This window comes from Equus caballus, chromosome 10 (assembly GCF_041296265.1).
Source record: "Equus caballus isolate H_3958 breed thoroughbred chromosome 10, TB-T2T, whole genome shotgun sequence".
Classification (NCBI taxonomy): Eukaryota; Metazoa; Chordata; class Mammalia; order Perissodactyla; family Equidae; genus Equus; species Equus caballus.
This window is the reverse complement of record NC_091693.1, coordinates 65822088-65847824: the sequence shown is the minus strand read 5'-3', so window position 1 is coordinate 65847824 and position 25737 is coordinate 65822088. Positions and strand designations below refer to the sequence as shown.

Genomic DNA, 25737 nt, shown 5'->3' with positions numbered 1-25737 from the left:
TTATTATTATTCTATTAGTCTGCAAGCTCCTAGGTTTTAGCCAAATGAAGATCTAAACCGCTTTAAATACACATTGGACCCAGTATCATCCAAAATTGGCTCTGCGTCCTAGTAAACGCAAGTTTCCAGATGGCACGATTCTAGGTGAAATCATCAAAAGACTACATAAGTGCCACATATTATTACGTGCCTTCCACTCATTAATTCACCCACCACTCTGCGAGTTAGGGATGAGCCAAGTTATCTCCTTTACAAAAAGCAGACTCAGGACTCTTGCACCGTTACACAAACAAATCGCAAAGCCAAAGCCAAAGGAAGGACGACTCCCTCCTCCCCGTACCCTGCAATCTATCAAGCGGGGTCTGTGTTTTATCACTTTTCCTTGAGGGTTGCAAAAGTTCTGCAAGGAATTCTTTGATTACTATAATACTTTTATCAAAAGAAAATGAACTGCAACAACACATTGCACTGTCAGAAATTTCATTATCAGACGTGAAAATAATGAAAGATGGGCAGAAATGCACACCAGGATGCACAGCTCAGCAAGCCTTCCCTTCTTTCCAGACAAAACAGACTCTGGGCCACAGGGGCCTTCCTCAGTAGGCTCCCAAGAAATGCTGCAACTTTCTGTGTACACCTCCCTGTCACCCACTACACTGCAAGCTCATCAAAGGCAGTGCCCTCTTCTGCATCCATCTCGGTCCGCCACCCATCACCCCGTGGGCTCAATGAAAGCAGATGAATGAATAATCATGGCTGCGGCCCAGCCAGCACATTCTCATGCCCTGTCCCCAAATGACCGTGTCATGTGAGCCCTGGGGTTAGGCCTAGACCATGGCCCAGGCTACAGAATCTAGCACCACTGCCACCAACCCACTGCTGAGGGACCAGAACTTCCAACCATTTGTGTGACCAAGAAAACTTGACTCTCAGGAGTTTCATTCAGATAATTTGCTGTATTCTCAGTTCCCCTTGAAAACACATATAGATTAATTCACCAGAGCACTAGAAATCCCGTTTACCACAAACCTTTCAATAATCAGTGTCGAGACCAAAATCTCCTGGTAATGTTAAAAGTGACCAGAAGTGGCACTTTTGCTCTCAGTGCCAAAGCTAAAGAAATTGCTCACTCCCAACGCTACCAAACTTCTCCAATGTCTACAAAAGAGCCCAGCATTATCAATCAGACTTTAATAGTCACAGAAAGCTGCTCTGGGGACTTAATTCCCAATAAAATATATCAAGTCTGCCAAACAGTGTTTAACATATGGGCTGCCCATCATTAAGACTGGTGGAACTGTGAATTTCTCTTGCAGCAAACTGCTGCCAGTTAAAGCCATTGATCCAGCTAACTGTGCCCACTCCTCTGGCACAGAGTAACTAACTCTTGGAAACATTACATGGAGTATAACTCTTTCCCACAGTCACAACCCTCAAAGTTACAACCACTTAGAATGCTCAGGCCCCATCATTCCAGATTAATGGGCTGCCACCAGGCAATCTTCAAGGTCTGGAGGCTTATAAGGCAGCATCTCGGCCGCCTGAGGAAGTCTCCCACAGGTACATTTCCACAGAATGCCTCCACACTGGCCACAGGGAAACAAAAAGCCTTGTTCCTCCCTGGAGAATAACGCAGTGGTGTCTGAAGTGAGGAGCGTGTCCAGGCAGGGACCGGCATGTTCTCAGACTCTCACGAGACAGCCGGGCAGGGTGTCCACCATACGAGTGGTGGGGACCACGGAGCCAGTTCACGACTAAGAGGGGCCTCGCTGTGTGCCTTCAGGAAGCCCCTTTATGTCTCTCGTCCTTCATTTCCTCATCCAGAAAATAGAGGGATAAATCAGATGACATCCAGGGCATTCAGTTCCAGAACACAGAGGTTCCATCATCAATTTAGCATTAATTTGTTTCTCAGATGAGTCCTTCTCCTAGAAAATCCCTCAGGAAACAGGGCCCAGATGAGATGGAAGGGGAACTACAGGTACATAAAGTGGAGCTGCCGAGAAGGTGGTCCAGCTCCCAGGCGTCAGGAGTACTGGGCTGGCAGCTGTGGGGCCAGTTACACCTAACGTAGGTGGTGAATCATGGAGTGCGGGTGGACTGACCGACTGCACTGTTTCTTCTGGGTCAGATTTGGCTTGCCCATCTTTATCTACAGCAAGCAAGGGAAAACAAAATACAAAAGGCTGCCTTGAAAACTGTCTCCTCAAATAAGAAATAACCCCACTCCTTAACCACTTCTAGCAAAGTCACTCACCTCTAGCAAAGTCACTCACCACCTACATAACGAAAACCTAACTAAAAGCTATTAAGTTAAACAAGATAAACCCATGATCTTACAAACAGCTCGCTTATTTTCTTTTAGGTCTTTTAGGACCACTCTGTTTACACACAGAACGCAAAATTTTCATTTAAAAAAGCCCAACCTCTTTTAAAAATATTATTAGTCGATGACTGAGAAGAGATGTTTTTGAGTTCTAACAACTAGAACTCCGGCTCAGAATCTCAGACTTTGTAACACAGGCTTCACCTTCACTTCCACTCACCACGAGTTCTAGGACAAGTCACAAGGCTGCTGGGCCTGCTGCCCACATCTGGAAAGCAAGACGTTTTGGATGATCTCTATACTTAATCTAAAAGCAGCTGGTAGGCACTTGCTGAAGTGGCTAGTGAATAAGTGACCTGTGCCAAACCAACAAAGAAAGAAGGTTGATTTCTCCCTTTTTTCTGTAGGGGTTAAGAGTACAAGGGAAATATTCAGTCCCTAGATGATAGTTAAAACTATTCATATAATATTCCAAAAATAGCCTACATTGTTTTTAGGGCTTTCTCTTAGAGAGTGTGCAGCCTATATTTTAAAGTATTGAGAAAGCTTTAATCTCAGAAAAAATGGAGACACTTTGTTTTTCATGCAGATGAGAAACACCAGACAACCAAGTAAGTTCTTTTAAGAAAGCCTTGGCAGCAAGTCGCAAATCATTTTTCATGACAGCGTGATAATGGGGGAAAGATGGCACCTACAGCGTCCTATTTCTTTCCTCTCATTCCTTTGCCCCGCAAACACTGGGGACTTCGGGAGATTTAGTTTACAGACAGAATACCTCTCCCACTTTGACAAAGCAAAACTTATTCATAATTCTCAACTCCTTGGAAGACACTACCAAAACACAGACCATTATTACTTTTTTACTATTCCAGAATCACATAATAACTGTGCTTTCCTCTTTTTCCTTCCAGAATAAGAACTGCTATGGTTCACTTTCCTCCCCAAAGTGTCCCGATGGTTCCATGACCAAGACTGAAAGAAAACTGTTTGCATTTTAATTATAGAATATTCTCACTAATGATGGCATTTAACTGAGAGTATGTACTTTGATAACGTTCTTTGAAGAAATTACATAATGGCTTAACCATCCTAAACCCAATCGTTGCCCCTAATATTTCATCACAAATCACACAACTATGACCCTCCAGCTCCTGCCAAGGTATTTTTACTGGGCCGTCACGCATGCCAATCAAGTAATCACCCACATCCTTCACAACATGGCCTCTTTCTCTTGACGCTTCCATCATTCAACATCGGTTCACTTCAGTTCACCATCCTAAACCATCACACACAATGTTCTGGGCCTTAAAGTGCGAAGCAGATTCAAAGGAAAGGATGAAAGCTAGACCAAATGTCCGACTAGCTTCTGAAGCCAAGCCAAGCACAAGGTGGCTGTTCACCAAGTGGTGGTGCACGATGCGGCCACTCCCACCTCCAGGGGCAGAGGGCGAGAGGGAAAGCACTGACCACAGGGAAGTTTAGACGCGGTTCAGAGTGACAGCACCTCTGTGTCTCATTTCCGAATCTGCAGAATACGACTCAGGTCACCCTTCTTGGAATATCACTTACATCTGCTTTGCAGCCTGGAGGAAACAGGCAGTTTGGAGAGTCCCATCCCTGAGGATAATTACACTTCACAGGAGGGCAAGTCTTAAAAAGCCTTTTCTGCTCAATGCGAATGCTTTCTACAGCCTAACACTCAAGTCTGCTCTTCGTGGGTTCTGAAAGAGCGACAAGCCAGGTAGAACATGTCTTAATTTTAACAGAAGATCATGCGAACTCCCCTCCTTTCTCTTCTTTTAAACCAAAATGAGAGATGTGATAGGAAGGAACAGCCCAGTGAGGTCTCAGACAGTATTATAAAATCAAGATCCCCAAAGCTTGGATAAATTATTGATATTGGAGTTTATTTAGTCAAAGCTGAGACATACTGATGCAGGTATCCCCCCTCTGTCACTTACCACCTGTGTGGCCTTGGCCATGTCACTTAACCATCCTGTACCTCAGTTTCCTCATCTGTAAAGAGGAAGAGCTAATATGCACAAAGCTCTTAGCACGGTCTGGATCATAATAAATGCGCGATTAACAGGAGCTTTTAGTTACAGACGTGAAAACGATGAGTAAACCTCAGACCGCACACATCACACCTATTCACACCAATGCAGACTGAAGATAGAATGGGTTTTTTGCCCTTTTTGGGGGGAGGGGATAAAAGCTTTCCAACCTCAATTACAATTCAGTGTTATGTAGAAGTTGGGGACAGGACCTTCTTTTCAACACCGAAGGCCTCCTCTCCAGCCTCCTAGAGGGGATTTCAAGGATATCAAATCAAGAGGGATTTCAAGAGACAGGTGTCTCTTGTTACCATCTTCGGATCCAGGCCATAGGAGCCAAGGCCTCAGATCCCTCTGATCCTTGCACTGGGAGCCAAGTCTTCTAGACTGCTTGCTGCCAGGCATGCTTCTTCATAAGAGCCTGATTGTTCCTTAAGGCTTTTTACTCCTCTGGAAAGGCATCCTTAATGCCAGATTTTTTTTCCAAGATACCTCCCTCTCCCTGTCCCCAAAATACGCAAGCAGCAGCAGCCCATCCTTTTGGAAAACCAAAATGACAGTGAACTGACACGTGTTTACACATTTCATCTGTGAGCGGTGGCAGCTTCAGGAAGCATCTCAATGGCCCAAGCACACCACGTTCCCATAAGCTGCTCCTGACTGACTTCTGATCTTCAAAGCCCTGTGCTGTCTCCTGGAGGCCAGGTGCGAATGCTGCTTACAGCGTTAATGGCACAATATTTAGGACTCTCCTCCAAACCCCGGCCCCAGGCAGAAATCTCTCAGTGCAGCTGTCCCCACCACTGCACAAACCCTCTGAGGAAAGTGACTTCCCTCCCCATTCCTGAGAAGAAACCCCAGATGACTGCCTCTCTGAAGCCTGGCACCCACACTGTGTCATCTCAGAGGGGGCTTCATGTAAGAAAAGGTATGCCACTAACACAGCAGGAGAATTTGTAATCCAAACTAATCCTGGTCTTTTGGGGGTTTTTTTTGTGTGTGTGTGAGGAAGATTGGCCCTGAGCTAACATCTGTTGCCAACCTTCCTCTATTTGTATATGGGATGCCACCACAGCATGGCTTAATGAGTGGTATGTAGGTCCACGCCGAGGATATGAACCCGTGAATCTGGGGACCCTGAAACGGAGTGCACAAACTTAACCACTCCGCCACCAGGCTAGCCCCATTTTATCTTTTTTATGTGGCAGATAGAAGAGTATTTATGAATCTCAAGCAACATTCTGAAGCAGCTGCTAAGAGGTTCTGAAATGAACTTCCAAGTCCTGGCCAACCCACTGTTCTCTGCACTATTTATATTCCTAAAGCCATCAGCTATGTTTGATACGGCTGATCATGGGGCCCTGCTTAATGGACGGCAGACTCCAAAGAGACTGACCAGCAGCAACAGCTTGTTTTGATCTTTCCCTGGCTTCCCCGTGTGGTGGGAGAGGCCGTGCACCTTTTACGACTCGGAGCCAAGAGGGACGCCATCACCACCGCCCCGCTCTGACCTCACCACGAAAGCTGCATCACTGTCCCCTTCACTCCACTCCCCCTCGCACCCTGATTACACCCAGCACATTTTAATCTTATCTTTCTCCCACACGTCCCATGTCCGTCTGTGGGTGAGTCAGGGAGACTACTCCCGTCTCTGATGCTGGCCTTAAAGCTAGGAACATTCCCAAAAGTCCAAAACAAACAAGTAAGGGGAAAAGTTCACAAAACAACAAGAAACCAACCTAAACACAAGACAGGCACTAGGATGAACACGCGGCTTACTCTGCACCTGAGCACATCCTTCCTTACTGTTATCCAGGAGGGAGGTGGGTGCCCTTGCTCCGTACAGAAGGCTACACCGCACAAGGATCTGTGGGAAACCTACAATACGCCAGGGGCTAGGTCTCTGGGAACCACTGCAGTGAGTCATTGCTAAGTCCGAAATTTCTCTGGTGACAGATGAGGAGTCAGAAATCAAAATTCTCATACCATCTTGGTTTCAGAATCCTGACAAGCATTGGAAAAGATGAACAGCCATCTCGTGGTGGTATCGGTTGAAATGTAGCAAACTTCAGCTCGCAGCAGAATCACCTGGAGGCCTTGTTACGACGCAGATTACTGGGTCCAGAGTTTCTGATTCGTAAGTCTGGGGTGAGACCACGAACCTGCACTTCCAGCAGGTACTCAGGTGATGCTGATGCTGCGGATCGGAAGACCACACTTCGAGAACCACTAGTTTGATGCATCAGAATACAGTAGAACCCCCTGCAGTGTATCCGAATAGGCTGCACAAAAGAGGGAGAGTAAGCTATGTGTCTCAGTTTTCAAGTCTCATGCAATGACTTGAAATAGCACCACCTTTTCTTACGAATTCCTGAAAACTTCAGAAATAAGTTAACTAGGGTCCAGGGGAGACTAGAAAAACAACTGAGAGTTGGAAACTTTAAAGAAACCACATTCACTTATACGAAAGAAAGTAGAGGAGGAGATTCTAGTTACCCAGAGTTCGTTAAGCAATAACGCCCTTGTCTTAGAAGCCAACTTGACAACACTCCCTTTTATATGGAGCTTCCAGGGGGCAAACTCCAACTGGTAATCTTCCTACGGAGGAGAGGGTGGAAATAGGTCTAAAAGTCAATACTAAAATAGTTGATAACTTCCACAGCCAAAATCTCTCTCATTTCTCTTAAGACAACGGCTCTCAGCCCTAACTGTACATCGTAACTACCCAGAAGCTTGAAAGAATACAGACGCCCAGGCCCACACCTAGAGATTCCAACCTAATTGTTTTAGGATGGGACCTAAACATGGGTGTTTTTCAAAGCTCCCGGGTTTGATTCCCAAATGCAGCCAAGGTTGAAAAGCACTGATGTAAGAAAAAGGTCACAGAGAGATACTAACAGGTGGATGGGAAAGAGAGAAGTAAGCCCCCTGTAAATAATGTCTAATGACATAAACAGAGAGAGAAAAGAATGGGAGAGCAGCTGGGAGCCTCAACAACAGGCAGAACTGAGGCTCTTGGACTCTGAGACTGAGCAAAGGATCAACCCAACGTTGGCTGTCTCAGGTTCAAAAGTCAGAAATGGCTACCTGATCAAGGAAGTGCCCACATTTGCCAAAGACTCGGTAACAGTCCGAAGGTCGTATCAGGAAACTCTTCTAACAAGGTGTGCTATTTTTTTTTTTTCCAGAAGAGTTAATAACTAGGCACTTGAGGCAAGAGCTTTAACTGCTCACAAATAAATCATCTGAAAGTTCAACTTTGAAATCATGTGCCAGAAAAACAAAATTTATCGCTGAGTAACATTAATTTTTTTTTTTAATGAGGCAAGAGGGAGGAGATTGAAGAAGCAACTCTCAGAGTATCCAGTAACTGAAATTATCTTCCCAGTAACCAAACTGACAAATGAGTTTTCAAAGTCGAAAAATCATGTGATGCAGATGATAAAACCAAGATAGAGCTATTTTCTTCTCTTCCTTCTTGACTAGCACAGATGGATGAGGTAACAAGCTGGAAAAAAATGTGTGAAAGCTTTATGATCCTCTTTAAGGCAGAATGATGAACACAAAACAGACCAGTAAGAAGAACGCAATGTTGGTGGTCGACGGACAAAGGAGGGAAATCTCAGGGCAGGTAACACAAATAGACGTCAGGTGACAATTATCTCTGCTCACATTGACAGGGCCAACACCGGGAACCAGAGAGAAAAATTCAGATGGATTTCCACTGTGTTAACAGTTAAAACCGATTCATCAGTGCTTGATTTGATTAGAAAACTCAGATGTGGATAAGGCTGCATCCCAAAAAGGAGAATTGTCATTTTTGATTAAAAAAAATTCATTTGTTAAGTAATTATTTCAAAATTAACTTAGAAGATAGTAGTTTGCACTAGCACCACAAGTTAGCTTTCCTAATTTAACGCATGGTACTGCACTTCTTCAGTACTCACTGCCCACAAACTAAGTCACAGCATTCACTGTGAAACCATCAGAACAAACCTTCTCCTCCTCCCAAAGAGCATCTACCAAATGATGCCAACGGGCAACTGCCAGATTTCACCGTAGCAACTGACAGGAAGGTTGCATGCGGGAAAGTCTAAAATATGCCGCAGATCACCTAGACTTTCCGCCTGAAATAAGGATCTTTCTTGCAAAGGGAGGAGACTAAACAGGACTGATTTAGATAATTCAGCGCAGCGGAGGACATGCATCTATTCAAACAGAAGGCTGTAAGCTTACCTTTATTGGACAGGGTTGGAGACAGAAGGCCTGATTTAGGCCACGAATTTCCATATACTAGCTCACCCAGGAAGCTATCTAACGGGAGCTGAAGAGCCCAAGCGTGCCGAAGCAACCACACTCACACCCGGATCAGCTTGAAGATAACTTCAAAATAATCAGACCCACAATATTTTCTTATACCCATTCGAGGGTTCTCAGCACTACATAAATAAGACACCTGATCTATCTGGTCATGATTCTTTTAAAGAAATTCAGAAGAGGGGCCGGCCCCTTGGCCGAGTGGTTAAGTTTGTGTGCTATGCTTCGGCGGCCCAGGGTTTCACCGGTTCAAATCCAGAGCACGGATGTGGCACTGCTCATCAGGCCATGCTGAGGTGACATCCCACATGCCACAACTAGAAGGACCCACAACTAAAAATACACAACAACGTACTGGGGGGATTTGGGAGAAAAAGGAAAAATAAAATCTTTAAAGAAACAAAAAAGAAATTCAGAAGAATACTTGGGCTCAAAGTTCAATGTTTACTTTAAAAAAATTATCTTGCTTACAATTTAGTCTGTGGGCCACTGTTTATGTGCATGATGGGTATATTTATATATAGCAAATTAATGCTGTTAATGAGACTATACTGAAAAATAACTAGTGAATAAAGGTAAGTTCCTTCTCATTCTACCAACTGGGGGGAAAAAAATGTTACCCAATACAGACCAAGATGCCAATGGATGAGAGTGAAATTAACAAGTCCCTGATTTGGAAATGAATGCTGGCAGGAAGCCCCAGGACAACTACCAGGGAAGGCAGAAACTCGCCAAGATCCACAGCAACACTGAGTTTTAAATGAGGTACAATTTTTTTTTAATTAGGTAGAATTTTTTTTAGGAATCTACCAACATGAAAACTGCTAATGGAGAGATCTAGAGAAAGTATTTTACTTTACAAAATCACTACAGTTTTATAAGAAAATTAAGTTATATAAAGTTTTTAAAAAATATTAAATAAAATGAAAATTTAAAAAAAAGAGAGAAAGGAGAAGAAGGTGAGCAGAAGGCTTGAACGATCATCCAGCTGAGCTTAACATGAAATGCGGAATCAAGGCAATTACCTAGATAATTTACGATGAAAGAAATATCATTTTTAAAATCAATTATTAGGACACTTCAGGAAAAAAGCAGTTTTGAGATTTGAATTACGTGAATTAACGACTTAAGTACCCACTTGATCTTTTTAATGTAGTATCAGTTTTCAAGGAGATATATGACAAGCTCTATTGGATATGATTTTATGCCCACCTTAAACTTCAGGTTTATACCCAGACTTGTACCTTTAAAAGTCCACTGTGGCCACTGCCACCTTCTATTTCAACTGCCTCCAGCCCCACCCCCAAATGTACTCTGGCTGTACTCACTTATCAGGCAGAATCCTTCTGCCTGCTCCACTTTTATCACAGGGTTTCAGTCTATCTTCTGGACACCATCCAGACACTACTCACCGATCTTTACTATGAAACTGAGAGTTCTGACATTTTTCCCAACACACATGGGATCAGCATTCTGCTAGCCACATTTTATCTTAGGGCAAATGGATACTGCATTCCTATGGCCAATTAAAACGATCGTTTTAGGTTCTATTCATACATATTTTTACCTTGAAGACAAAAGCACTAAGCTCTTCAGTAGAGATAAACACTTTAACCTGGCCAGCAACTTGCATTATGCAACATTTTCTGTTTCTGTCTTGGCAGTCTGCCTTCAAACCCGTTAGGAACTGCATTGCAAAGAGTCAACCACTTCACAAAATATTTTTAATACCTTTAATTATGAGCTCTGATTCGGCAGCCAAACTTCTGCCAGGAACTTCTTGTAAATGTTTTTTTTTTTTTTTTTTCCTGAAATCCATTTTTCTTGGTGGTGGTGTCTCCATTCATCTCACTACCTGAAGCCCATAGAAGCACGGATCTTCTGTTCTCTCAAGGCAGACATTTCTCAGGGATAATAGCCCAACCCAAAGGATTTCTACATGCATCACTCTGTGAGTTCTAAATGGTACACCTAGTATCTGACCCATAGTAAACCACGGTCACACAAGGCAGTGACCAGACAGAAATGAGAATCACCAAACCAACAGGTTCGGACAGAATTCTCAAGCCACTACTCTCCCACTAAAAGCCCCAGGCACTGAACTCGATTCTTAAGTTATTAGCTTATGCAAAATCAAAGGAAGGAGCCTCCACCCTGGGTCCAAGTCCACTCCTCCATCAACACACGGAGAGGTGTCAGCTACCCTGAGTCAGCCACCACTCGGAAGATAAACGTTGGACACAGTATTCTGAAGTATTAACCCGAGGATTAGTGGCAACATATATAAATGCGGCACACAGTAGCAACTTTTTAAAAGGCAGCTATTTTTAAAAGGTACAGACTTGCAGCAATAAAATAAATAAGTCATGGGGGAGTAATGCACAGCATCGTGACATACTTAATAACACTGTATTGCATACATGAAAGTCACCGAGAGAGTAAATCTTAAAAGTTCTCATACATATGAAAAAAAATTCTGTAACTACGTGTGATGACAGATGTTAACTGGACTTACTGTGGTGATCATTCACAATATATATAAATATCGAATCAATATGTTGTATAGCTGAAACTAACGTTGCATGTTAATTATACCTTAATTAAAAAAACTCAATCCTCCTCCAAAAAAATTTTAAAAATAAATAAACTGGCACCTATTTAATTTATTGTTGTAACCCTCCCCCTCACCCAAAGTACCCGCTGAAATCCAGAAGGCAGGAGACCATAGTGGAAAAGAAAAAAGCTCCAGAGTCAAAGAAACCTGGGTTTGATCCCAAACAAGTTACTTTAAACTTCTTTGAACCATTTCCTCGTCTTTAAATTGGGATTTACATTTAAATGCCTGTCTTGTAGGATCAATATCAGATGTCAAAAACGTAGCTGGGCATTGGGCACAGAGTAGGTGCTCACTAAATCAGAGCTACTATTATGATAATAATTATTATAACTAGGCCTGAGAAAGTCTTGTGTAGACACTTTTTATTGTGAAAACCAAACTGTGTCTCCAATATAACCCTGGCTCCCCTCCCCCAAAATAGAATTTTGAAATATGAGAATAAACAGATGCAACTCTGATTCTTAAGTACTTCAGAACAGTACAACCCAAACACCTACTAGGTACCTAGAAAATATCAGCCGCTACGTCTGTGAGGACAACCACTCTATGTTGTACACTTTATCAGGATGGCTGAGTTTCTGGACATAAATGTATAGAGAGGAGACGTGAGCCTGAAGCCTCAGGTGCGAGAGACTTTGAAAGGCCTTGAACCCAGCACAGGAGGAGCTGAGGAGACTCCACAAGAGATTCTGAATTGGCCTTACGACCATTGTGGATGACGACGAACCTGACGGGGCTCCACCTTCTCAAGCCCTAACAAGGACAGAGAAGAGAGGATTCCTCTTCCAGAGTATCCTTCCACTGAGAACCCTAGGCTCCTCTTTCCCCTCCAAAGACTGACTGTTCTAGAGCAAAGCTCTCAGCCAGACCTCATGGCCTCAGTGTAAACCTCAAGCCCACACTCCACAACACGGCCCTTCCACCAGCTTCATGAAATAGTCCAAGTAGTAGAAATTCAGTCAGAGAGGGTGGGGGTGGGGGGGGGGGCGGAAGGAGAGGGGACCCAGGAAACACACTAATAGAAACGCAACGGAGGAATAAGTTCCAGTAATTCTAACTGGGAAATCAAGGGGAATCTGTGCCTTCTTTCTGTCCCTTATAGCAGGATGCAGAAAGAAGAAACTTAAATTACCAGAAAGTAGCCTATGAATGATCAACATTTTAATTTTAACTAAATAAAACCTTTTTTTGGGGGGGGAGGGGGAGGGCAAAATGAGTGAAGGGGGCCAAAAGGTACAAACTGCCAATTATAAAGTCAGTCAGTCCTGGAGATGTAATGTACCGCATGCTGGCTTTAGTTGATAATACCGTATTGCATGTTTGAAAGTTGCTAAGAGAGATCTTCAAAGTTCTCGATACAAGAAAAAAAATTGTAACTATGTGTGGTGATGGACGTTAACTAGACTTATTGTGGTGATCACTGTGCAACATATACAGAAACTGAATCTTTATGTTGTACACCTGAAACGAACAATGTTATGTGTCAACTGTATCTCAATAATACATAAAATTAACCCTTTTGATTCTTCTCCTTTATCTGTAACCCTGCCTATCCTTCCCTTCCATCCCCTTGCACCTGTTTGTTTCCTAGGGCCACCATAACAAATTACCACAACAACAAAAATTTATTCTCTCATAGTTCTGGAGGCTAGAAATCCAAAATCAAGGTGTCAGCATGGCCATGCTCCCTCTGAAGGCTCTAGGGGACGATTCTTCCTTGTCACTTCCTAGCTTCTGGTGGCTCCCGGCAATCCCTGGTGCTCCTTGGCTTGTAACTGCCTCGTTCCAATCTTTGCCTGGTCTTCACGCAGCTGTCTCTGCCTTTGGTACGTCCTCTGCTTTCCTTACACAGACACCAGGCATTGGATTTAGGGGCCATCCTAATCCTAATTTTAATGACCTAATTTTAAATTTAAGTAGTTACACCTAGAAAGGCACTATTTTCAAATAAGCTTACATCCGAGGTTAGTTCCAGGTGGATATGAATTTCAGAGGGATACCATTCGACCCACTACAGCTCGCAAATTAAAATAAACCATGACCACCAAAACAGGGGGCAAAGCAGAGGGAGATGACAAATTATAGCATCACAGAACTATGAAAAATTTCAAAGTTATAATCTCCAGTGGATCCATGACTACTACATCTGAATTGCAAATAATGTAGCTTTTGTCTTTCTCTCATCCATGGGAAACTGTGAAGTCTTGGAAAATATCAAAAGTCCCAATCAAAACAGCACTGAAACACAGAACATTCCACTGATCCAGACACTTGACACATTCTGACAAGTTTGGTATTAGGTACAGACGAACATTCACATATATTATCAGGAGTGGAGGAGCAAAAAGATGAAAGGCAGGGGAGGACATCTTTCAGGTTAAAGTGCTTTCATTAACTGTTCAGGGATGGAAAGTGGACCATGGATCTTAGAAGAACAAGGCTTCCTTTAAAAAAGTTACCTTACGTTTTTAACCACCCCTCCCCCAAATTACCCTTTTCTAATGATGACATCAGCCTACACGGAAGCACTAAATATCAGAGCTCTTTTTTGTTTTTAATAAGGTATTATTTTAGCTATGTGAGAAAAAAATACTTGAGTTCAGCTTAAAGACTTGTGTACTCCCTCTGCTGGCTCTGTTTTTAAAATAACTTCTCGATCGTTTCAAGAGCCAAGTTATTAATTTCACTAGACATCTAAAACACAAGGAAAAATATGATGTGGACTCACACACACACTTCTTCAAAGAAGATGATAAGAAATTACAAAACACATACTGAAAACTGCCAAAGGCATCTCTGTTGGATTTATTATTGGTTTACCCCAAAGGAAAGCTAATGCATTCCATTTGTCTGGGGCAGGGGTCACTTCCTGCATTGGCGGCCTTGCCCCCACAAGTGGGCCATAAGCTGTACTTGCTCTGCGCTCACCTCTCCACAGCAGGACTCGGGTGCCTTTGGACACCCAGGCATGGTGAGCCCCAGACGACCCCCTGGCTTCTTCACCAGAAGCAATTACTGGAGCAGCAAATTACTGGAAGGATCACAGGCCATCAGAGAAGTGAGTCCATTTCACTTTGTCATGTTATCTCATAACAGTAACTGATGCACTGCAGAGAAAAAGTCTCAAGATTAAAACCTCACCAAAAAAAGCTCGAGTGAAAAGCGGAAGACGCACGTTCTAGAAAAGCTGGGCTTGAAACACACTCCAATCACACACTAGTGTTTTATCAGAAAGGAGTGATCCATCACAATATTCTGCAGATACCTGCTACTGCACTTCTTCCGAGTGGGGAAGCTGCAATACTGAGAAACGGAAGTTGTCTGGTCAAGAATAAAATGGTTAAAGATGCTGAGTCTGTCTGGGTACTGATGCAGTTGGAAGTGGGGTCCTATTTAGAAAACTCGAACTCAGAAGAGCAGCAGACGGGCCCTGGAAAGATCCATCTCAAACACTGCTTGCTAGCTCTTCTTCCTTCACGTGTGATTTCTATTTTCCAATCCACGGATATAAAACTTCGAGTATATCTGAGACTTCTGTCCCAAAATGCAGAACATTAGGGACAACTTAGTGGTACACAACAGCTTTGCTCCTATAAGAAGTGGGTAAATAAATTTTAGGCTGAACAACCCCACAGTGACTCTTTCCTGACAGTGCATATTCATGCTGCATAAAGTGGGGTACACACACAGAGGGCAGACTTGACTTCAACTCTCTCTTAATGGAAGGTCATTCCAAGATCAGGTGTCCTTCAACTTCAGTGATGGGTGGTGACTGGCACTAATGAAGTTTTCAAGAACTTCTACACTGGGAAACAAGACACTGCAAGAGATGCCTTCGATAGAGAGCATCCTTTCATCGTTACACTACATCCTATCAAAATCAACCCTCGGAGGTCATAGATGTATGCCACTTTTGTTGCTACAAGTATCCAAAAGACTCTACGCATGACGTCACCATGCTCCTGAGTCACATCATGATCTTTCAGTATCAGAGTCCCAGAACAAAGCTATCTTCATGGGCTGAGGACGTAATGATCCAAAAAGCAGCTCCAAGTATCAGAAACTCTTTATTTGTTCGGTAGACACATTCCCCGGTGCTTCTGAGGCTGTACTTGGAAATACAGAGTCACAGAAAAATGACAAAAGAAACAGGCAGGAGCGAGAGGGTGGGCAGGGTAGGGTGGGGTTGAGACAGAAGGCTTTTTCAGCAAGGTGAAGTGAGCTGAGCGCTGACGGAGAATGCAAAGAGAAACACAGCTACTCTAGTGTGAGCCAGCCTCGAGGAGGGGGAGGGGAGCAGAGGAGAGCAAATGAAGAAAGAGTTTGCAGAAATGGAGGCACAGACAGGAACAGCTGTGAAACCACAATGGTTAGCAGCAGACTACAGAACAGCGGTGCCCTGGGCTCATGCGGACACACTCTTAACTCCATCTCTGCTGGCTGCGTGTCCCTGAGCTAGTCACTCATGCTCCTGGCCTGTGCCCTCACCTGTAAAAGGAAGTCGTTGCATGATCTTTAAGATCTCTTTTAGTTCCTAATTTGAGGCAAAAAGCAACGCGGATGAGTTAGTTGTCCCAAAGCTCATCGACGCCGGAGGGAGGCCCCACAAGACAGAAGCAGGGACTTCAGACCAGTCCAGGGCCACAGGTGGGCCCTAATCCAGTCAGACTTGGGACAGCCTCAGCTTTCGCCCAAACAGACCCAAACTACAGGAGCCATGTTACAGTGGCCTTGCAGCTCCAAAGCAAGCTGAAAATGACGGGCAGGGAATTAAAGGCCAGCTTCAAGCCAGAGCTCAAACTGGCAGTTTGAGATTTGCCAGGAACTTCTCTGCAGAGAGCTGAAGGCCTGAGGAAAGCAGAAGTACAAACATGAAAAAAAGGCAAAGAAAATGGACACCAGGGACAAGTTCGCAGAACACAGATTTGCATGTTTATTTTCCGTCTTCCTCCAATAGAACGTGAACTCCCGTGAACTGGAACCTTATCTGCCTTGTGCTGCGAAGACATCCCCAGGGCCCGGCAGAACACCCTGCACACAGTATGCCTTTGACAAATATTTCTTGAATGAATGAAACAGTATGTGATGGAAATGGGTAAAAGGGTTTTCTCTTTCTAATCTTTTACTTACTGTACACCAGCTGTAACATCCACTGATACTAACCCACCCATATATATATCACCCCCAGCTCCTTCTACAGCAGCAAAGAGCCAAAGCGGCTCTTGGGGACTCCTCAATTTGTGATACAGGAAAAGGTGAGGAGAAAAACAAGGAGTCAAGAATAGGATCAAGTCTGTTCCTTGTAGGAAAAATGAGCAGGTACGAAAGCAAAATAAATTCCATATTCTCTCCAGCCCCGGGAATCTGGAATCTGATCAGAAATGGGGAAGTGGGGTACCTCGTCAGAATGCACAGACCTAAATAGTCTTATCTTTGCATTTCTATCAAGATCTTTGGATGGACGGTGTCTGCAAAACTTTTTCCAGGCCAAGTCAATGATTTCTTAGTGGGACAAGGCCTCTTCAATAATTTTCCACATAAAAATTTCTTGCAGGTTTTAAGGAAGAATCACACAAGTAGAGTATTAAAAAGTTTAACTACAAGATGTTCTTCCATGGTGTCATTCTCTTAAAATAGAACCCTCCTAAAACCTCCTAAAAATAAGTCTGCATAGTTTCATTTCATTTTCGAAGAAGGAGATAAACATATCAAAACAAACACTTAGCTTCTTTTTTAAAGAGTCTCTTTGCTCCATGGGGCTCAGAGATCAAAGTCTAAAAGGGCCAATTTCTTCACTTCATAGGTCGATGACACAGCTTTGAAAAAGAGGAAAAACAGTCCCCCTAGCGTACCGCTGCTGTAGGAAGAGGAAGTTCCTTAGCTGAGAATCACTGACGAAGACAGTACTGCCAAAGGAAATTACAAAACAGCATTTCGGCAACACGGGCCAGGCAGAAGACAGATTCCTCCTCACCCAGCACCAAAAGCAGCCCCTTCGCTGAGTTACTCCAAAAGGTGACTGAGGTCAAAATTACAAGCCAACGTGGAATTATTATGACTTGGCCATTTTGAAATTTTAAAAAATATTTTTAAACATCAAAGTGGCAGTTAAAATAACATTTCCTAATACAGCCTGTTGAAAAGGCACTGGATACATTCATCTAAAGAGGCAGAACAGTGAGGACACAAACAAGCGTTATGCGGCAGGTCAGCCCTCAGCTTTTTACCTCAGGAAGAAGCCATAAGAGGACACCTTCTCACATGAAGGAAGACTCAGGCTCTTGAAGAACTCTCCTCTGCAGCAGCAGCAGCAGAAGCTGTCACACGGCATCTACATCTGCAAAATTGTGGGAACCACCACAGAAACTAATGGCTGCCTAACATGATCGGGCCCCGACCCCGGGAAAGGCAGCTGTGTGTAGGAGAGTCAGAGATAAACAGGGCTGACCAGGTAAGCCCTGTTGTCCTAAAGGTCCTCCCAGAGAACCCACCAGTTCAGTTATGGGTGCAGTGCAAGTAAGCTTAACGTGAACTAAAGGAAATGTAACCTTTTCCCCTCTTAACCACATCTGATTATTCCTTTCTACTTGAATGCCTGAGGTAAAGGAACCTGTAAGATGGCCATCACCTTTCTCCTGGCACAGGCTGCCGCTGACAAACGTTACGTTAACCGAGAGCTTCCCTCTCCTGTTAAAATGCTATCTTTTTTGCCACCTTGATCACTTCATGGTTCCTAAGGACCAACACTGAAAGGCACCGGACAGCGACGCAAACATACACTCAGTGGGTCCGCATCAATATTCCTCTCTCTTTCCGATGCTAAAATAATAACCAAGATGTTTTTAGATTGAGAGGGAAATCTGCTTTTCAGGAAAGCAACTTCTACTTATGTAAGATTGCTTGTTACTTACCAAATGACCTTTTTAAAAAGATCAATTTCAAGAGGAAAACAGTGTGATGAAGACCAAAGATTTCTAGAACCGTGGCTACTAATTCTCTCTCTGCTAACTAGCTGTGTGATCTTAGAAGTCATTAACTTGAAGAATCAGGTCCTTACCTATAAAATAACGAGCATGACTGAGATCAGCAAACCTCACCCCAGCTGTACATTAGAATCACCTGAGAAACTTAAAAAAAAAAAACAAGTAATGCTAAGCCACACACCAGCCCAATTAAATCAGACTTTCCGGATATTGGTATTTTTTAAGAACTCCCAGATGATTCCAATATGCAACCAGGGCTTTGAACCACTGGTCTCAATTCTGACCTCAAGGGTTTCTTTTCTAATTCTTTCATTCTATGATCTGAACATGATAATTCTGGTTACAGGATCTCGTAATGCAATGGCCCAAAAAGCTAAAAAGGAAAGGAAGGCCTAGAGCTTGCATACTATGTCTATGTGCATACATGACTACGAGACGTTAACCTGAATTCTAGACATTTTTAGAAATTAACAACCCTAATGCATAACTCAGAATGAAAGTAGTGTGGTTTAAATGCACATGCAGGCTTCCAGAATGACTAATCATGATAGGAATCAACTCCTGAAACTCGGACGCGTGGAAATGGGTCACAATTAGCTCCTGACCTCTCCCGTTTTCCTCTTCTTCCACCCCCACTGAACCACAAGCACAAAAAAGGTTGGCTATAAGTCATAATCGAAATATGAAACCAGCCTCAGTTTCAAAGGGCCTTCTCCATCATCAAAGATTTGGAAGTTCCTGCATGGCTGCATCTTTTGATGAAGGTCATCTTACAAAAACTTTATAACTAAATTACATCCTTATAGCCTTTAAGGATTAGTTGCCATGTGATACTCAGCAATAGAACTGGTGTAAAATTTTAAAGTAAAAGTAATCATAAAAGTGTGCCCTGTACTGAACATACTAAGATTGGAGAGTTTCAATTTATAATATTTCATAGGATTTTAGTTAGAGAGAGATGAGATAGCAGAGAAGGAAAAAAGAAACCATGAGACAAAAATTGGTTAGGACATAAAACCACAAAGTCTATGCCTAGGCCCAAAATCTCTATTGCAAGTTCTGCAAGCTATATGAAAACATAACGACCCCAGTCTCAGTTCATGGCTACTTTTGGTAATACCTCTTTCTCACATAAATCTTCAAAAAAATCAAGTGCTGTTAAACTGTTACTATCTTTAACTATAAACGCAATAGCGAGAAATAATATTTCTAGAATTAAGTTACTTTTGCTATCTCAAAAATCACAGGAAAGGTGACTCCTCTTCCCATGTTAACTTTTTAACTAAGTTAAAAGTTAGCTAACTTTTAACAGTTTCTCTGCACCAAATTCAAAACGTACAAAAATTTCAAGTGTGAGAAATTTGAAAAATATTCCAAATCCCCAAGTCCATCTTCTTAGATCCTGTAAACTCACCCTTTCCTGACACAGCACACTGCAATTAACCCTTGCTATCCATTTGCAAACTCGGTTTTAAAAGGCATCACAGTATCACGGCTTTGAAACGAAACCAATTGTCACCCGTTTCTGGAAACAGCCCTCAGATCACACAACTGGCATTCCTTTGCAGAGCAATAAAGTTAAATCAAATATAAGATTTATCATGTCAGCATTTGTTAAAGGAAATAAGACAGATTTGTGGAATAGTATCAAACTACATCTTGCTTTTAAAATACCTAAACAAGGCCTCTCCAATGCTAGCCATAAAAAATAAAAATAAAAAACAGGCACTGTGTTTGCAAGGTTTTTAAAAAGTAGTCAATACACTACATTCTTTAGCCTTTTTATATACAGGCTCCTTTCCAGTGCTTCAATTCTCCACTAAGATTAAATGGTTCTTATTTTATACACATACTGGAACCCAGGAAGATACAGGGCTCTCCAAAGACAAGGGACAGAAGTAAGAAGCAACCACCTCTTTAATTAAAAAAAAAAAAAAAAACCCTAACTTGCAAATAGAAGCAACTGACAAGCGATATGCATCTCCACCCGCGCAACACGCAGGACGCTTGGTACTGCCACATCCCTATCTTGGGGGAAGGGGCCAGGAGGATGAGGTGCCAGGAAGAGCGAAACAACCGGGTATCAGCAGCCCAGCAGGGGCACAGGAGTTAATCTCTTTGGCTGTCCAACTGCAGAAAGTCATTACATCATAGCCTTTCCACACCTCTCTCCCTACCACGTGTCTAGGACCCCAAGAGGCTGAAAAGGAGCAGGAGAGCGCCTCTCTTCAGGTTCACTAATAGGCAGAAGCCATTACGGCCCAGCCCTGCCACCAAACCTCCCTCCCACGAGCCAAGGTGAAGCTCCAGGCCCAACCTCCACACCTGGACCTCCCCCCGCCCCCCCCAACAACTCCGGAGTCCAGGCCTCAGCGGGAGCAGCAGGTGCGGCCAGTCCGCGTTGAGGTGACAGGGCTGGCCCGTTCCAGGCCCCAGGACAGCAGAGAAGCTACTGGGGGCAGATTTACTGGAGAGACATCTCTGAGGAACAGAGGTGTAGACACAAGCAAGGAAAGATAGCCGGCCAGGGAAAGGTTTGCAACCACTGCTTTCTCTAATGGGATCGATGTGCCTGTGGGAGTTAACACCCACAAGCCCGAAACTTGGACCCAAGGGTTCTCACCCAGCTACTGACAACGCACCAAGCTCCTGCGACCGACTGGAAACCACAAACCCAACCCCTCCCCCGGGCACCGAGTCCCAAACACTCCCCCACGTCCCCTCGCTCCACCCGCAGCGCCCCCACTACGGTGAATTCTACTCCAAAGTTGGCCGCGGACCTACCTTCTCCGCGCTGTCCCGGGAATCCAGCAAATGCACTCCTGACCGTCTGTCCTTCCCTCGCCGGCGTCCCATGCCCCCTCTCCTCACCTGGCCATGCCCGAGGCTTCCCCGGGAGCTTCCTATCCGCCCCACCCCTCCGCGGCCGTCCCCAGGGTGCCCTCCTCCGAGGGTCACACAGAACCCCCAAAGCCTCCCCGCCGTAGCTCTCCGCGCCAACCCCTCTCCCGGCGCCCGCAGGCGCGCTCCGAGGACTCAAAGGCGCGTCTCGCACTGCGCAGGAGGCCCGGCGGGTCCGGCCGCCCGCCCGAGGAGGGTACGCACCTTCCAGCCGGCAGAGCTGTTGCTGTCGCCCTTATCCTTGAAGTAGGGCACGCAACGCACCATCCACTCGTAGATCTGGGACAGAGTGAGCCGTTTGTCCGGGGAGCTCTCGATGGCGCGAGTGATCAGGTCGGCGTAGGACAGGTTCCCCCAGGCGTTCCGCCGCGACGAGCATTTCCTCGGCTGCCCGGAACCCCCCGCCGTCCCCGGCTGCGGCGGTGGCAGTGACTGCTGAGGCTGCAACGGCGTCTGCGTCCCCCCGCTCAGCGCGCCCGCCGCGGGGGCTGGCCCGGACCCGAGGTCCTGCCCTCCGGGAGCCAGCAGCCGAGCCGACTCCTCAAGGAGCAGCCCGGAGCCCAGCGTGCCGCTCCCGCCGCCGCTGATCGCCATGGCCGAGCCGGCCCTACCACCACCGTCCTCGTCGTCTTCATCGTCCTCCTCCTCGGGGATCATGGAGTCGGCGGCCGCCTCCCCCGAGGGCTTGGCCGGGCTCCCCTGGAGCTCTGGCCTCTGCAGGGGCCACGTACAGGAGCGCGGCCGGCTCTGGGGCTCGAACTCCGGGTCCAGCTCCACTTCGAGCGGAGAGAGCGGGGCCGGGGAGGCCGGCGCCTCTGCCATCTTCGCCGCCCGCCCGCCCGCGGCTCGGGCTCTCGCGCTCTCCTCTCGCGCCGGGGCGGGGTGCGGCGGGGGAGGGACGGGGGCGCCGCGAAGGCTCGGGCTCCTGGGCGCCGCCGCCGCCGCCTGGGGAAGCACAAGAGAAGAGAGAAGGAGAGTTGGTTATCCCGGGCCGGAGCCCAGTCCTCGGCGAGTCCTCGCCCGCCGCCGCCGCTGCCGCCTGCACCGCGCCCGCCTCCCAGGAGCAGGCGGACCTGGAGACGTGCGTCCCGCGAACCTGGCGCCGCAGACACCGCCCCCTGGCCAGGCCGCGGGGGAGACGCGAGCGAATCGACGGGCTCGCACGGGGCAGCCCCCTCCCCCGCCGCCGCCCGAGCTGCAGGTCTCCCCAGGGCTAGGTGGCTGGGCGGGGAGGCAGGGGGAGGGGCGGGGAGGGGGAGGGGCACGGGCCGCGCCTTTAAATCGGGCAGCGGCCGGAGCTGGCGCAGCCGAGCTGCGGTCGGAGCCCGAGCCCGGGCGGGCGTGCGTTTGTTTATGTTTCGCTCGGGCCCGCTCAAGTGCTTCCCGCGGCGCCACCGCCAAAGTCTGTGGCGTCTTCGGCTCTTCTCCCCATCCCCAGCCCTGCCACCTCCCCTCCCGGCGGAGGGCCCCCAGCCCGGGGACGACGCGGGCAGCTGCCTTCTCCCCTCTTGGCCCGCGGGCCGGGAGGGCGAACGTGGATCCGCGCGCAGATGGGCCCTTGTCACTTGCAGAAAAAAGAAAGACGGGAAGAAGGCGGGCGGGCAGCTCGGCGGGTGTTTGCAAAGGGTCGAGCCGAGCAGTAACGGCCACTTTGGGGTTCCGTGTGGTTTATTTTCTCGCGGACGTTGTGCCCTCCACCCGCTTCCCTGTAAAGAACGGGGGGAGGGGGGCAAGTCGAAACATAAATCTTCCAACAGGTCGGGGAGCGCCAAGTCTCCCGCGCCGCCAGAAAACCCGGACCAGCACGTTCATCACCTCCTTGCTCCCGCTGCTGCCATCTTGACAGTTTTTCCCCCTTCACTCAAGTCCTTTAAAAACACTAGCGGGAGAGAAAGGGGGGCGCGCACACCGAGTCACGGGGAGGGAAAAGGGAAGCGCCTGGCCCAGCTCGAAAGCAGATCCGGAGTCACCGGGAAGGCGGCCGCCCCGCTGCACAGCTCCGGCGCCTACCTCGGTTCCTTCCCTTCAGGGACGAGGGGGGAGGACGCACAATCCCGCGCGGGCCCGGGGCACGGCGAGGAGGGGGCGCGCAACCTCGGCGAAGGAGAGGTGCTCCGGCCGCCGCCGCAGCCCGCCGGAGGAACCGCCTGCCAGCCTGCGCGCCGCCGCTTTCCACATTCCTCCTCCTCCCTTCCACGAGCAGGGCGGCCGCGGCAGCAGCACAAAGTTATAGACACACGCAGGGTGCCTCAACCTAGGCTGACGGCGGGCGGGCGGGTCCCCGCCCAGGGGGAGGGCTGGGCGGCGAGCCCGGGTGTGCTCTGCGTGTGTGTGTGAGTGCATGTGTGTGTGCGATCGCGCGCGCGCCTGCGCGACCCGGCTCCGCGGGGCTGCGGGCGTGGGTGTCAGGGCGCGCGCCGCGGGCCGGGACTCGGCGGGCTCCCGCGGCCGTCCCCGCCGGGCTCCTCCTCCCTCCCGCGAGCCTCAACGACAACAAAGCGCGGCGCTGGCCCAGCAGAAGAGGGAGGGGGAGCGCAGAGCCCCAAACACTCCACGAGCGCAGTCGCGTGGCTTCGCTGACTCCGGGCAGGGCGCCTGGCACAGGGGGTCCCCGGCACGCGCGTCCGCTCGCCAGGCTCTGGGCCTGCCCTGGTGTCCGGTTCCCCATTAGAACCCGATACCAGGTAACACCCGAGATAAGATGCTGACCGCAGATGGTGTCACCTCAGCGTGGAAATACCGACAAGCGAAGATGTTGGTGCCTACAGGACTTGCATAAACTGATGCCCTCAGATTTGATCAGGCACCAGAAGGTCTGCACTGAGTCTCTTACCCAGGACGCTCGACCGCAAGCGTGTTCAATTTTCATGAAATTCATGCAAACGAAGGGAGAAGTGTAACCAACTTAGGAGAGAAAAGCAAATTATTCCCCATTCCTAAACGCCTGAACAGATTTTGAACAATTGTGTATGGGAAGTAATTTGGTTCTAACTTGTAAATGACAGCAAAGCGGCTAATTATGCATTTTTGACTTTTTAAAAAAGAGATACTCCTTTAGGTTTAGCAAAACCTCTTCACAAGTCCTTATCCGACGACCAGTGCCCAAATCGTCCATTTGTGCACGAAGAATGCGCAACATGCGACATGCACACCAAAAGTCTATCCACTTTGGTTCACGAATTATCTTTTTTTCTCTTAAATCCTTCTAAGTCATTGGAGATTAATCTTACAGTCTAGAGCGCTCTCCGCAACAACCCGATACGCAGAAAGGTCCAACCCAATGTACGCAGGAGTCCGCCCACCCAGCCGATTCCAGGCTCCGGGCTTTCCGCAGGGCCCGTCACTCAAGTGACGCGAGGCCCCGCCCCTGCACCAAGCTAGTTCGACGCGTACAAACAGATGATGTCATTGTATCCACACGCGCGTGACCCGGGAGCGCTGCGCCGCGTCGCCATTCGCTGCGCCGCTTACTCGTCAAGCCACGCCGCGAGCTGACTGGCCGCAGCCGTCAGTCTCCAGGCCGCAGACGCCCCTCTCCGCCCCCCGCCCCCGCCCCCCCTGCAAATAATAAACAATCGAGTAAAATTCTAAGGAAAGAAGGAGGGGAGGGAGGAGTGGAGAAAAAGAGAGGGCGAACCAGAAGCCAATCCTTGGCGAGCGGACGGAGGAAGAGTTAAAAGGAGGGGGACGTGAGAGGACCCGGGGAGAGGAAGGAGGGAGCAGACCTGGGGTGATGGGTCCCGCCGCGAGGAGGTGGCGTCGGGGGTGGAAAGTTGGAGAGCACTCTACAGGGCGCGCCTGGTGGGACCGGGGGCGCTAGGGCCCGGGAGCGGCCTGGCTCGGGGCTGGGGGCGGAGCGCGGGCCGCCGGGGGGCGGAGACTGAGCCGCGCGGGGGCGGCGCGGGGGAGCCGGCAGACACGTGCGGGAGGAGGGCGGGCGCGCGCCGCACACGCTCGCCCCGGGCGCGCGGCCCCGGCAGGCGCGCGCGCTTGTTTACCAGCGCACGTGGGTGTTATTTTTAAATGGAATGTAGTGCTGGCAGCAGCGCCGAGTGGCGGGCGCGTGGGGCCGCCCGCGCCGGCTGGGGGACGCGGCAGGGCCCGCTCCGCGGCCTCTCCGGGCGCTGCTCACGGGCCTGCGAGGCTGTCCCCACTGCGGGCTTCCAGCGCAGCGGGTGGTGCAAGCCGGGGAGCCTGATGGCGAGTTCCGCGCGCTGCCCAAGCCTCCACCGAGACGACGTGTTCCCGCCTCGGAATGCTGCCTTTTTCTTAACCCCAGGCTCGGTTCCCTCCTTCACATTCCGGGAACAAAGCCACCTGCTTCTCTTCGCCCTGGAGGCCGCGCCAGGCCCGGCTCCGCAGCCACCGGGTCCGGGGCACTTTCACACGCTCACGTACTCACTGGCACACAACACGCTAGCCGCGAGGTGGACTCTCCTCACCCTGCGTGGTTAGTGCCCTCGCTCCCTTGCTCCGAATGTCCTCAGTCCGTACGTGCCCGTCTCCTGGGCATACAGCTCTGCCCACGTACAGATGTGC

The 25737-nt window shown here is 47.8% G+C and overlaps 1 protein-coding gene and 1 long non-coding RNA gene across 6 annotated transcripts in view; both read right to left on the bottom strand.

Moving 5' to 3' along the window:
• Positions 1 to 25029, bottom strand: part of FOXO3 (forkhead box O3) — a 120881-nt gene extending 95852 nt beyond the window's left edge. Inside the window, exons 1-2 of one of the 5 annotated variants that reach the window (XR_011422587.1) lie at positions 22272 to 22412; positions 21403 to 22143 (exon numbers count right to left, since the gene is read on the bottom strand). Coding sequence is in view for 4 of the 5 variants with exons in the window: in XM_070225339.1 (XP_070081440.1) it covers positions 21403 to 22020 (618 nt within the window). In the remaining variant the exon portion in view is untranslated. Of the gene's footprint in view, positions 1 to 21081; positions 21187 to 21402; positions 22144 to 22271; positions 22413 to 23208; positions 23676 to 24923 lie in introns of those variants that run through there. The other 4 variants (XM_070225339.1, XM_070225337.1, XM_023650882.2 and 1 more) reach the window with 4 other exon arrangements.
• On the bottom strand, positions 16999 to 17669 carry LOC138915997 (uncharacterized). The gene is made up of 2 exons (XR_011422588.1): positions 17542 to 17669; positions 16999 to 17220 (listed from the first exon to the last, which is right to left on the bottom strand). It is a non-coding gene; the product is annotated as an uncharacterized lncRNA (long non-coding RNA).
• Positions 25030 to 25737: the final 708 nt, after the last annotated feature.